General features: G+C 40.7%; 1 protein-coding gene across 1 annotated transcript; it reads left to right on the top strand.

Moving 5' to 3' along the window:
• Positions 1-444: 444 nt before the first annotated feature.
• On the top strand, positions 445-3,644 carry LOC125240142. The gene is made up of 5 exons (XM_048147988.1): positions 445-483; positions 924-1,030; positions 1,944-2,132; positions 2,770-2,938; positions 3,443-3,644. The coding sequence occupies exons 1-5, from the start codon at positions 445-447 to the stop codon at positions 3,623-3,625; spliced, it is 687 nt and encodes a 228-aa protein (XP_048003945.1). The 3' UTR covers positions 3,626-3,644.
• The last annotated feature ends 10,856 nt before the right edge of the window (positions 3,645-14,500 follow it).

Genomic DNA, 14,500 nt, shown 5'->3' with positions numbered 1-14,500 from the left:
AATGTATAAACAAACCTTGTAGTCAAAATGTCTTTAATTTCCATTCTTACTCATCAGATACTGTCTAAATTCATGTGTTTAATTAATCAATTCATCTCACATTATGATCTTCAACCTTTGAAATAATAAAATTGTCGGCTGTGGAACTCGCTAGAATATCGATATTTTATATAATAGTTTGTTTACATTGTTGACAATTTTTATTGACGGTGATTTTAGCTATTATATTAAATTTTGTCCCATAAGATTAATTTTCTGTTACAGTTATTGTATAGCCGTGAGCACATCATATGTATACTAGAGAGTGGGCTGCTTTTCCGAGAAGACAGTGCCACTGTTGAGCAAGAATGCCCGCCTCCTGAAAAGGTACAGTTTTATATTATTTATAATAACTAAAGAGCCTCATTATTATTTATTTATTGGAAAACCAACAGCACATGAAACATGTTAGCAGAAACAATAGAAATAGGAGGCCAATTAGCTGTAATTATTAATAATTTGTCTATCATTTTGGTTTGAATTTAATTTCTTATTTTCTTTCATTAAGCCATTTTGCCAAGCAGAAGAGATTTTTCTGATTTTCGATGTTTTTTAAACTACGTCTCGCTTTCGTATATACATTGTAGGTACATTTTTATTTTTTTTATTTTCCATCCGAAGCAGTTGTCAATTACTTTACACATCACATGTGTCGCTTAACCTCAAACTTGGGTAAATCCATTCTGCTTTAAGGTTGATTATCTTTCAGATCAATATTATATATTTTTTATATAATCAACCTTAAAGCAGAATGGATTTACCCAAGTTTGAAGTTAAGCGACACACATGGCGACCCTGCCAGTGCGGCAGGCAGGAAATAAGATATGCACGTGTGTGGGTAAGGTGTGCTACATACACACACACTACAGTCTCTTCTCTTTCAGGTGTTGGCGACTGCGGGCGGCGGCGGGTGGGGGTGGTGCACGCGCGGGGAGCGGGGCGCGGCGTTACTAGCCATCAGCGCTTGTGTGCTCGCCTTCCCTCCCAGAACGTGAGTGTAGCTATCTCTGTCCCTCCTCCTTGTAGGTGCTATAGTCCTCTCTCTCTCAGGCTGCGGTGGTGGTGTATTATTCCAGCATCGCTCGGCAGCATATCGAAAGTATCTGTTTTGACTAATGTATTATTTGGTCGTTTCTGGATGTAGTCGGTTAAAGATGATAGTTTTGTATTATAAATACATATATGGAATATGCAGTAATAGCAGCTGAAAAGTCTTTTCTCAATCGTGGTCTCACAGAACGTGAGTGCAGCTGTCTCTGTTCCTCATTCTTGTAGGTTTAGCAACTGAGAGAGAGGACTATAGTGTCTCAGGTGTGGGCGACTGCGGGCGGCGGCGGGTGGGGGTGGTGCACGTATCAGCGCTTGTGTGCTCGCCTTCCCTCCCAGAACGTGAGTGTAGCTATCTCTGTGCCTCCTCCTTGTAGGTGCTATAGTTCTCTCTCTCTCTCTCTCTCAGGCTGCGGTGGCGGAGTATTATTCCAGCATCGCCCGGCAGCATATCGAAAGTATCTGTTTTGACTAGATGTATTATTTGGTTGTTTGTGGATTGGAATTGTTAAACGATGATAGCTATGTATTATAAATAGCCTACCTAGCCCTCAAGTGTGGTCTCCGAAAAGTTGAGTGTAGCTATCTCTGTTCCTCTGACTTGTAGGTGTAGCAACTGAGAGAGATGACTATAGTGAGAGATGACTCTAGGCTCTCAGGTATGGGCGACCGCGGGCAAATAAACGCAGCGGGTCACCAAATTTAAGAGCGATTTTTACATTATCCGATCAGATATCGGACGTACTATTCTATATTACACACTCAACACGCAACATTCGTGACACCTAGTGTTAAGTAGCGGTACTACTGAATCCATTTCTTGACGCTAGATGTCTAATTTTCTACTGTTTCTTCAGGTTATCCCGCGGCGCGTTAAGCCGCCTAGCCGCCAGCCTAGCATGCGGCGTTCTCGCCCGCGGCTACCTGCGGTACCGCGCCCGCACCGCATCGCGGTTACCCGCACTCTGTGACGTCATGCGGCGGTACCTAGCACTGGCGCGGCGGGCGCAAGCGTGTGTGAGAGATAACGCTTGTCATAACACACTGTAAGTATTGTTTAGATGTGTGGAGGCCTATTGTTCCGACACTTTTTAATTTCAAATTTTTCCCACTGTATGGGCAGCGGTGGAATATTATTCCAGCATTGCGTAGCAGCATAATGAAAGCATATGTATACAAATATTGGGCTGTGGCCGCGAGATTCAGTGGACATTATGACGGCCAAAAAGAGTAGTTTTATAAAGATCTTTTCCCCTCACTAGCTCGGAAACACTTGTTTTGTCCTTTAATACCAGCGGGTAAAAACGCATTTTATCCACTAGTGGGTAAAGTAATTTGACCTTGAATAAAGTCTAACTGCTTTAAAATTGATAAAAGTAGGTGAATCTAGTAATAAAGTTGATTTACCACCTGTGGAACTACTGGAAGCAGTGATAAACGCATTTTTTGCGTTGTAGTTTCCTCGCTATAGTGAGGGGAAAAGTTTTGTGTTACACTCGGGTGCAAATGTATTTTACTTCTCGTGTGTTAAAAAACTCGCAAGTTCAGGATTCTATTCTCGAACCACTCGCTTCGCTCGTGGTTCAACTATAGAATCCTTTCACTTGCTCGTTTTCAATTCCACACTCGGCGTTAAAATACAACTTTGCCCACTTGTATAACAAATAACTATTTTAATAACAGGGGTACAGTGTCGCAAGCGCTGCAAGCGACACACGAGCTGCTCTGTCGACAACAAGCGGCGCTGGCGACGCTGATGTCGCGCGCGTCCGTCGCGTTGCTAGGCAACGCGCCGTGGCTAAGGGATGACGTAGCTTGGACCGAGCTGCCTGATGCGTCCGATCCGGTGCAGGTAAGTTACTTAATGTTTTAAGTCGTCCTTTGTGTAATCCAAAAATGTCTTCAGTGACTAACTAATTAAAAATCAAAAATCTTAATTCAACAAAAAAATCTTGGTAACAAAATAGGAATAATAAAAACAAGTTTAACTTTTTCCTCAATTTTTGTACAAATTTCGAGTACTGCTGTAATTGAAATTACATTTTATTGTAAATAAAAATTAGCAAATTCACGATGATTCAGTTACACGAAGTTAAGAGTTATAGTTATAAGTACTTATAACCATAACCTCGCCGTTAAACTTTGTTTTGGCGAAAAAAAAAACAAATGTGCAGTCAAGTGCAAAAATACGTATCGAAATAATCGTCTCATAAATATGGTACTACGCTCTTATTACACCGGACTAAGATGCTATAGGACATATTTTTGAGTAAGATGTGTACACCCATATTTTTACACTTGATTGTGCATAAATGACCATAGCCATACCATTTATCAGTCCGTTTTTCGATTACAGAAAATCCACCACGCGTTCCTAGTGGTCCAATCCACTCTGCTAAAGCACATCGCTATGGCACACTTTACACAGCCTTTACACACTCAACACGTCTATAAAAACCATAACGAACGACTACACTGGATACACACTGTACTTTACAACACCTCCTGGAAGAATTCCAAGAAAGCTTCGAAGCTTTAGATAGAATGTATAGAATTTTCAAGAATTATGGAAGCAAGGATGTCGAAAGAAAAAGCTTCCCTGTCAACGATAGGTGGTTGTACTCTGAGGTACATAGCGGAGTTGCTAGGACTTGTCTAGATTTGAAAATGGCACTAGAAAAGTGTACAAATTTAGACATGTTCTTAGATTCATGCGCTATTAATAACCAGGAGCTAAATTTAGATGTGCTTAATGAAGATATTGATAATCTTATTGATGAATTAGCTAAGTGTTTAAACACTATACAAGCATCACAAATTAGGTTGAAGAAATTACAAAGAAAATTTAATGTTGAAGAAGAAAGGGAGATAGAAAGAGAATCAGAAGAGGAAGTAATTTTGAAAATAGAAGATAAACCACTTGAAGTTAAAGATGAAGTATTTTATTTACTCAAAACTGAGGAGGATGATGAAAGGGAAGATGTTGCTGATGTGACCACAGCGCCGGGTAAGAAAGAGAGAGAAGCAACGAAGTTTATGCTTAATGAATTGAAGAGGAAACTAGTGAAAAGGGAAGACGTTATGAGAGAAAGAGAGAGGCAAGCTTTAGTCAAAACTATGCCGGAATTGAAAGTTGTCCCTGAATTTCCAAGACAAATGAAAATGGAGGACTATATAGACAAAAAGGGATTTATAAAGAAAATACTCAAAGACAGTAATAAAGACAGACTATTCAAAGATTATAAAATAGGCTCTAAGATAAAACGCAAAAGGAAATATAAGTTTAATGTAAATAAATATGAAAGCGAATCTGAAATTAAAGATAGTTTAGAAGCGAATGCTAAATTAAGCGCTAAAAATAAAATTATAAGCATTTGTAGTAAGAATAAAGAATTGATACTCACAAAATGGAATAAAAGCGAACCAAAAGGATCAGTCTGTTCTGACATAGAGACTGAATACAGTCAAGCGTTCAATAATACTGTCAATAACGCTGTCAATAAAACGATCAACGAAGCTATCAATAAACTACATCCAAAACCCGAATCAAGCTTCTCATCTGACAAAGAATCCGAAGGATCTCTCAACCAAACCGTCAATAATACTGTCAGTAAAGCTATCAATAAAACTGTAAACCAAGACAATCAAATAAAATTCACAAAGAAAGATTTGGAACTGTCCTCATCTGAGAGCGATTACAATCACGAATACCAGATGGCGTTACTAAAAGATATGAGAAGGCACAGGGTTACCAGGAAAAAAAATCATCCCGTCAAACGTGTGTCCATAGACATTGTAGACGAGAGTCTGAAGCCCATAGAGTATAGTTTTGGCACTGGTATGGCTATGGCATCGGTGTTGCAAGTTCATAATTTGAAAATGCCAAATATGGCCGCTGAAGAGGTTTTTATAGGCGATGGTGAAGTGTCAAATGATAGCGGGAATGATGAAGATGCTTAGGTTTGTCTATGAATATGTTTTTTTTTATTCAGGCATAAGTATAAAGCTTTTATGGTGTAATAAGGATTAAAAAATGAATAAGAATATAGTCATTGGCTTTATAAAGTTAAATAATAAAGGTTGGGTGAAATATCAATGTTTAAAAACATAATTTTAAATCTAAATAATATTTTCAATTATGATTGTGACGTCTGGTCGTTTATAGTTCGTAACGAATCACTGTGATCATAATAATTGATAATTGTATTTGATTAATTGAAATAATAATTATTAAATAATTGCATTTATATTTGTCGTTTTTTTTATCCAATAAAATAAAAGTCAAAAGTAACAAAGTAATAAATATATTTCTTCCACCATTTTTATATATCTAATACACATAATTATGTCTAATAACAGTAATTACATTATTTCATTGTTTTTCACTGAAAACTTGAAATCCCATGTCATAAATGTCATAATAGTAGGTACATTACGATACAAGTGTGGAAAAGCGGTAGTCCGAAAAGAGTGGCGATAAATTAAAACACGACCGAAGGGAGTGTTTTAAATCGCCAGGCGGACAATTATGGTCGCGCCGTAAATGATAAAACATCAGGCCGTCCCTATCGCACTATTAGTAAGTGCGATAGGGACGGCCCGATGTTTTATCATTTATTGCGCGACCATGATTGCCCTGCTAGTTTCGAATTTCCTTTTCGCACGTGTATCGTACGACGTTTTTCAGTACAGTGACCCTTCGAAGTTTCGACTTTCACCATTTCCCGCACTAGTGCGTAAAAAAGTACCAAACTTCCTCTTTTTCGCACTTGTATCGTAATGTACTATTAAATAGGTACAGGCTGTGTGCGCGTTATTTAATACTTGTGAATAAAATTTACCACTTTGTCGCTTACCATAAGGATAAAATTAACTAGTATCTTATTACTTCACATTATTTGTGTGATACTATACAGCACGACCACGGATGATTTTATTAATTCTGTTGCGGTACAAATTCACGAAAAAAAATGTACTTTTTTGTACCTACGTTTGAAAAAATGTACCTTTATGGTCTTGGAGTTTCGACATAGGGGCCGTGGTCGTGCTAGGTAGGTACTCCCTGGCACGACCACACTATATTTAATGAGATTTTAAATTTCTGTTGCAGTACAAATTCACGAAAAAAAATGTACTTTTTTGTACGTACTTTTAAAAAAAATACCCGAATGGTTTCGGAGTTTTGACATGGGTTGTAGTCGTGCTAGATAAGTACTTTCTGGCACGACCACACTATATGACAGCTGTCAAGTTCAACAAAACGGACGTGTTTTTGTATCTTGTGCGAATTTAATAAAGTAAAATTACATATTTACATATTTATAAAGTACTATTAAAATGGCATCTACGTGCAGTGGCTGCGGGTTAAATATTTTCAGTCTTCAATACATGGAATGTTCAAATGATAAGTGTAAAAAGACTTACGATTTAAAGTGTCTCGCGTTACAACCGACGGAGTTTGAACATTTCTCCCAAGACTTTAAAGACAATTGGATTTGCCCTGAGTGCGCGTGTATGAAGCCGAAATCTAATAACAGTTCTACACCAGTTCGAAGCAACCTGAATAACACGTACACATCCACAAACACTCATTTCGTAAACACACAACGGGGCAGCCGTCCCCGATCGAACGTCACTTCTGAGGACGATGATACCGATCGACATAGTGTTCATCAGCTTATCAACGAGATGAAACTGTTACGCACCGAGGTCACGGCTCGACTGGACGCGCAGGCCGTGCAACTTCAACAATTATTGAATTCGTTCGGTGAGACCAGAAATGAGATACGGGAAATAGATAATAAAATGAGGGTACTTGAGCAAAAACTCGCATACCAATCATCTCCTAAAATATCTGCATCCGATGATGATTCGTGCCAGCAACAGGAGTTACATACCTTACCGCGATCTGAAAACGCTCAAACCTATGCCGAAAAGGCTAGCAAACCGGCTAAGGAAACAAAGAATACATCGTCTACAGCTGATAAAATTGGGGCCACGAAAACCGAGACTTCACCGCTTGTAGCGAAAAACCCTGTTGTAACTGAGGTCAACTCTCATATTTCTCCAACAGGAAGGGATTCATCAGGCCCTCATAACGACTGGAAGGAGGTTCCTAATAATAAAAACCGTAGGCAGAAACTAACAAATGTCATTAGAGGTGAAAATACTACTTTGGAAATAAAAGCTATGGGAAAGAAAAGGCACCTGCATGTTTGGCGTTTGATGTCAGAAACTACTGCTGAGCAAATAAAATCTCATGTTCAGTCCATTTGTGGTAATGAAGTAAGCATCATAGTAGAAAAAATAAAGCATAAGACGGATAGGGGCTACGCATCATTCATAGTTGGAGTTCCGAAATCACATTATGACGCTATAAATCAAGCGAGCGTATGGCCGTGTGACGCAGAATTTAGCGAATGGATTTGGTTTCGGAGTTCAAACAAAGCTGCAAAATAGTAGACCTATAGAAATTCTGTATCAAAATGTTAGGGGCCTTAGGACAAAAACTACAAACTTTATGACCTTGCTACTGTCTTCTTCGTCAGATTTATTTGCCATAACGGAAAGTGGTTGCAACGCTTCTATTCAAGACGCCGAATTAGTACCACGAGGGTTTACAATAATACGCTGCGATAGAACGGATGGCCGTAAGCAAGGTGGCGCGCTTTTAGTGGCCACACCGCGGTTCGAGTTACGTCAAGTGAAGTGCGGCGGCATTAACTTGGACGACCATATGTTTGAACTGGTTGGTGCTACGGTACATTTAAATAATAAGTTTTTATTTGCTTGTTTCGTGTTATATATTCCGCCGCAGGCCAATGATAATGAATACATGCTTATGTTTAGTATAATAGAACAGTTTTCAGTTAAGTATAAGGGCAAATTAATGGTGTTTGGAGACTTTAACATGTTTTCTAGTAATGACAATGTTCGATCTTATTTTGAGTATTTTATAACTTATTGTGGTTTTACTCAGAGCAATGGAGTACCTAATTGTAACGGTAGGCAACTCGACCTGGTATTGAGTGGCGCGGGAGTGAGCGGGCCCGTGACGGTGCGCGCGGCGGGGGAGGGGATGCAGCCCGTGGATGCGTACCATCCGCCGCTGGCGGCGTGCGTGGAGGTTCTCGCAGCACCTGCGCAGGCGCCGGCTCGCGGCACCGACGAGTCTGACTCATTAACTCGGGATTCTGATCCGTTAATAAGTGGCTGGAATTTCGGTAAGGCTAATTTTAACCTATTGTATGAATCTTTAGCAAATATAGACTGGACGGATTTTTATGATATAAATAGTCTGGCTGAGGTAACGAATTTTTTTATAGTAAGTTAAACTCTGTGTTGGATAGTTGTGTTCCTCGCAAAATAAATAATAGTGTAAAATCTAATTATGTATATCCGGAATGGTACACGGCGGAAATTATTCAAAATATTAAATTAAAATATTCATTACATAAGCAATATAAAAAAAGTAAATCGGAGGATGATTATAGAAAGTTTTCGGATTGTCGCAGAGAGTTAAAGACAGCCATTTCAACTGCTCACAATCAATATCAAGACTTGATGCAGCGCAATATTGCGAAGGATCCAAAATCCTTTTGGAATTATATTAAACGGAAAAAGAAATCTAATTATAATACCGTATTAACAGAGGAAGGACAGGTTTTATCGCAGCAGCAGTGTGCTGATGAGTTTAGTAAATATTTTTACTCAGTTTATAATTCAACACCGGCTATATTAGACCCCTCTGCAGCCGGTGAGGCAGCGACAGCTACCAGCGCGTACATTCGCATTCACGAGCTAGAGGTCGCTGAAGTGCTCAGAGCGTTGCAGAGACTCCCTCCCAAGCGCTCAGTAGGTCCTGACGGAATTCCTCCTTTCCTGCTAAAGGATTGCCGTTCGGTACTGGCTAGACCACTATGTCACTTATTTAATGTATCTTTAAAATCTACAACGTTTCCGGATCAGTGGAAATTGACACGTGTGATTCCAGTACCGAAGGGCAGTGGCGGTCCGAAAGTATGCCATTATAGACCAGTGGCGGTTTTGTGTGCACCTGCAAAGGTTTTTGAATCGGCCATACAGCGATCTCTGCAGGAACAGGTCAGCGGCCAGCTTTCTGACGCACAACATGGCTTCCGGGCGGGGCGCAGCACTACAGGTAACCTGCTTCACCTTATGTCTGTGGTTACACCAGTTGTGGATGCCGGGGGCAGGTGGATGTCACTTACTTTGATTTTAAAAAAGCATTTGACATGGTAGACAACGACATTTTGCTGAGGAAGCTGGCAGACGCAGGGTGTACACCGCCGACACTTGCCTTTTTCGCTAGCTATATGCGAGATAGGCGACAATACGTAGATTGTGCAGGGTACAAGTCGAAGCCATACTTTACGAGGTCCGGAGTCAGTCAAGGTAGCAACTTAGGCCCTTTAAATTTTGTACTCATGATAAATGACCTCCCGGATATAGTAAAACACTCGGAATGCTTATTATTTGCTGACGATTTGAAACTGATACGCGAGGTTAAGGATGAGTCAGATTGTCTCTTGTTACAGGATGATATCGATCAAGTGGTGCAATGGAGTAGAGATAATAAGCTTTACTTCAATGTAGCTAAATGTTCTTCCATGTCTTTTAGTCGGTCTCACAATCCAATACAACATCGATACACTATAGCGGGGACACCGATGGAACGCGTTACGGAGGTACGGGATCTGGGCGTTCACTTTACTGCTGACCTGTACTTCAGAGATCACGTTGTTACGATATGTAAGAGGGCATACAGACAATTAGGATTCATCATGCGACAGACACAGGGATTCACGAATATAGTCGCTATACGTGCACTATACGAGGCTCTCGTAAAAAGCCACCTCGAGATGAATGCCAGTATATGGAGTCCGCACGAATCCAAATACAAATTTATGTTAGAGCGTATACAAAATAAGTTTGTGAGGATTCTTTACCTGAAATGTTATGGTGTTTACCCGTTCTACCCCCTTATGTACCCAACTTTATTTGTACTGGGAATGGTAGGCTACAACAAGTTGGAGGTTAGGAGGGAGCTTGCTCTAGCTAGCTACATATTCAAACTGTTGCGCGGTAGGATCAGTAACCCTGGGTTACTGGGCACCGTGAGTCTCTGTGTGCCCCCGCGGTACGTGTGGCGCCGGCGCCGGCCGCCGCTGCTGGCCGAGCCGCGCGCGCGCACCGGCCTACTGCGCGAGGCGCCGTGGACGAGAGCCCTGCGTACGCTCAACCGAGTTGCTACCCGGATAGATCTGTTCCATTGCTCTGAGAATGACTTCACTAAAGCTACTTTGTTTGTATTGTGTTATTATGTTAATTAGGATTATTGTAAAATATAATTAGGTTAAGATTGCTACACTATCGTATTAGGTAACTGTAATGGTAGTTGTATCGTTGTTGTAAATAAAATAAAAAAAATAAAAATAAAAATATTTATGTTTAATTTGATGGTCAAATGAATATTAAACAAATGTTTAGAAATTGTACTTTGTAAATTACTTCAAAAGCTAAGCGTGGTCGTGCCAGGTAGTACCTATCCTAGCACGACCACAACCCATGTCGAAACTCCGAAACCATGCGGGTTTTTTTAAAAAAAAGGTAAGTATAAAAAAGTACATTTTTTTTCGTGAATTTGTACCACAAACCACAACAGAAATTTAAAAAATCATTAAATATAGTGTGGTCGTGCCAGGGAGTTACTACCTAGCACGACCACGGCCCCTATGTCGAAACTCCGAAACCATAAAGGTACATTTTTTTAAACGTAAGTACAAAAAAGTACATTTTTTTTCGTGAATTTGTACCGCAACAGAATTAGTAAAATCATCCGTGGTCGTGCTGGTATCACACACTTTGTCGCTTACCATAAGGATAAAATTAACTAGTATCTTTATACGAATCTCGTATTAAAAGTCTTTATGCTTAAGCGACAATTTGGACCTTTTGCTGTGAACGCCACATAACTGAAAAGAAGTGGCCCGCCGAGTTTCTTGCCGGTCCCATAGTGGATACCCCCCTCTAACTGAGGGGGGACTGAAATCTTCTCGAGGCTGAGGCGTAGGGTTAGAGCCGGCGTAGCTTTATTTGACGTTCATATGCGCATTGTGATATGCCTACTTGGAAAATAAATATTTCATTTTGAGTGTCGCTCAGCAAAAGGTAAGTATTTTATAGCCCAAGAGACGGCACAAAATTTTATATAAGTAGGTTGTTTTGGAATGTACTAATAAAAGTTTTTTTTTTAACTAAATCTTTCCGTCCTATCACCCTACCACGCAAGTGACACAAATTTAATTTTTATCGCGGGTATTATAACATATGTATAATCCTTCGTTTTTCTATTCTTCGAATCAATCTATTTAAAAAAACGCATCAAAATCCGTTTACAGTTTTAACCCTTAAAATATGAATTTTGACATGTTGTCAATACTTTGTTTTATACTAAGTAGTAAAACCCAAAATAACATGAACGAGGTAGATTCTACCTATTGATCGCATATTTAACCATAATGGTTTAACACAGATAAGTAAAAATAACGTAGCTTAAGAAAACAAAACAATTTTTTTCTTATGCAAGAACATTTACGGCCCAGCCACGACATTGGTCTAAGCGCGACAGCGGTGAGCGGCAGCCATACGTGCGAATGAAAAGTCCCATCGCTGTGTCTCGCTCCAATGTATGGCCGCCGCTCACCGCTGTCGCGCTTAGACCAATGTCGTGGCTGAGCCGTTAGAGCCTTAGTACCTAAGGTAAATGTGCCTATTACCAATCATCGAAAAGTTACTTAACTTTAAGCCAAGATTTAAAATATGGCGCAACCGGATATTCGGCCGAATGTCCGGTTCGGTAACAGCTTAACCGAATGTTCGAATATTCGTATTCGGCACAGTCCGTATTCGGCCTATCTCTAGTTTACATATTGCGAAAAACCCGGTTCTTAAAAAGATGCTTCATATACTTTTTTTCATCCAAATATCACATGTGATGTAATTATAGCACTGGTTCCACCGCGAGCTAGTAAGCTATGAGCTATCGGCTATAAAAGCGAACAAAAGATAATCACTCCCGTGCAAATAAAAGAGACACGGCGATGTTTATAGTTACTCGCCCAGCGGTGAGCTATCAATATCGCCGTGTTTCTTTTATTTGCACGGGAGTGGTTATTTTTAGTTCGTTTTTATAGCCGATAGCTCATAGCTTACTAGCTCGCGGTGGGACCAGTGCCTAATAGAAGATCCCATAGCTCTCCAGTACTCTCGACATATTTATAGTTTTTTTTTTATCATTCAGAAACGTCTGCATGATTAAAAACAGAAGACTGGAATGTCGAGGGAAGGCATGGATAAATTCGCACACATCCAGCAGGCCTCCGTGGCGCAGTTGGAAGCGCGATGGCCCCGGCAAGGCAGAGGCAGAGGTCGCAGCACAGAGAACCTCCTATAGAGTAGAAATCTTGTATATTTTGTTCGCGATACGAGTCACCAGTGTTTGGGGTGCGAGGAGCGGGCGGGGAATGTGTTAAGCGCGCTGTGATTGGCCGTTTCAAGGACGGCGGGCAGTCGCGCCAGATGAAAAGGGACAGAAGTATGACTGTCCCTCTACTGACGCGTAAGTGGCCAATGTAAGTTGACCTATGCCGGCTCTGAATAAATTATAAATATGACTTATTTGTGGAATGTAATGCCGTCTGTTTTTAAATTTGAGCTTCTTGTTACCTTTCCACACCATTTCACACTACAGGTGGACATCTTTAAGGCATCAAAATACCCTTTTCCAATTTTTTAGTGCGAAAAACACGCGCTGCTTTCGGGTCTGTTACTTGGTCGATACTGATCGGGCACGGCGAGCGCCCGCGCTTATATCAGTGCAAATACTAGGAAGGCTGGCGACCGCGAGTCGTCTTGTAATGGATGTCTATAGGGGTTGGTCTGTGGGTCGCAGGTTCGAGTCCTGCCGGAGGTGTGAATTTTTCCATTTTTCCTTTAATTTAAAAATATGTAATATAGTTGTTTAAGATCACTGACCCTTCCATTTCCCTTATACAGTAGTAATAACAATAACTTATAAGTCTTAGGCACTGTTCCCACCAAATCGGGCAGGTAAGCGATGCTATTGGCTATAGAAACGAACAAAAGACAGTCGCTCCCGTGTAGATATAAGAACACTCCCGACTAACTCAGCTTTCAAACAAAAAAAACTAAATTGAAATCGGTTCATCCGTTCGGGAGCTGCGATGCCACAGACAGACACACATACAGACAGACAGACAGACACGTCAAACTTATAACACCCCGTCGTTTTTGCGTCGGGGGTTAAAAAGAGAAAGCGAACTATAACTCGCTCGCGCTATCACATATTTTTTCTGTTTGTCTGTCTGTCTGTCTGTCTGTGTGTGTGTCTGTCTGTGGCATCGTAGCTCCCGAACGTATGAACCGATTTCGATTTAGTTTTTTTCTAAAAAAAAAAAGGTAATCACGGTCTATATCCCGGTCAATATAAGTCTAGTTTTTCTGTTTGAAAGCTGAGTTAGTCGGGAGTGTTCTTAGCCATGTTTCATGAAAATCGGTCTACTATGCGACGGTACTACTAAAGCGCTGGTAGCCTAGCGGTAAGTACCTGCGATTTTCGTTCCGGAGGTCGCGGGTTCGAACCCCGGCTCGCACCAATGAGTTTTTCGGAATTTATGTGCGAAATGTCATTTGATATTTGCCAGTCACTTTTCGGTGAAGGAAAACATTGTGAGGAAACCGGACTAATTCCAATAAGGTCTAGTTTACCCTTCGGGTTGGAAGGTCAGATGGCAGTCGCTTTCGTAAAAACTAGTGCCTACGCCAAATCTTGGGATTAGTTGTCAAAGCGGACTCCAGGCTCCCATGAGCCGTGGCAAATGCCGGGATAACGCAAGGATGCGGGATGATGATGGTCTACTATGCGACGGACGGGGGTTTTTTCAAAATTTTAATTTTGTGGACCTCGGCCTTGACGTCACTTTCCATCAGGTGCGACTAAGGTCAATCACTGGCCAGTTTTTAATAAAAAAAAAAAAAAAGGTTATTAACACGGGAGCGACCATGTTGGTGGGACGTGCCTTATAACCTTAAAAATGTTCCTATCTGGGCGTTTTTTTTAAATCCCGAATATCGAATTTCACCAGACCTGACAGGCAATTATGGTCGCGCGATAAGTGATAAAATAGCAGGCCGTCCCTATCGCACTATTTGTAAGTGCGATAGGGACGGCCTGATATTTTATCGTCTATCGCGCCATGCTTCCCGTGCTGGACGTGTTTGGGCTCATTCTTGTCAGAATCACGAACTGAGGGCCGATTTTTGAATCACGGCCATTCGATTTCGTGAAATTGGTTCAATAATATCTCCACTG

Source organism: Leguminivora glycinivorella, chromosome 26 (assembly GCF_023078275.1).
Source record: "Leguminivora glycinivorella isolate SPB_JAAS2020 chromosome 26, LegGlyc_1.1, whole genome shotgun sequence".
Taxonomy (NCBI): Eukaryota; Metazoa; Arthropoda; class Insecta; order Lepidoptera; family Tortricidae; genus Leguminivora; species Leguminivora glycinivorella.
Note: the sequence above shows the minus strand (reverse complement) of the source record. Positions and strands in the feature narration are given on the sequence as shown.

Bases quoted from the DNA above. Each gene is read 5' to 3' on its own strand.
- LOC125240142 (XM_048147988.1), top strand. From the start codon at position 445: ATGTTAGCAGAAACAATAGAAATAGGAGGCCAATTAGCT. The intron at 1,031-1,943 runs GTGAGTGTAGCT...CTGTTTCTTCAG, and splicing joins CTCGCCTTCCCTCCCAGAAC to GTTATCCCGCGGCGCGTTAA. The intron at 2,133-2,769 runs GTAAGTATTGTT...TTTTAATAACAG, and splicing joins AACGCTTGTCATAACACACT to GGGTACAGTGTCGCAAGCGC.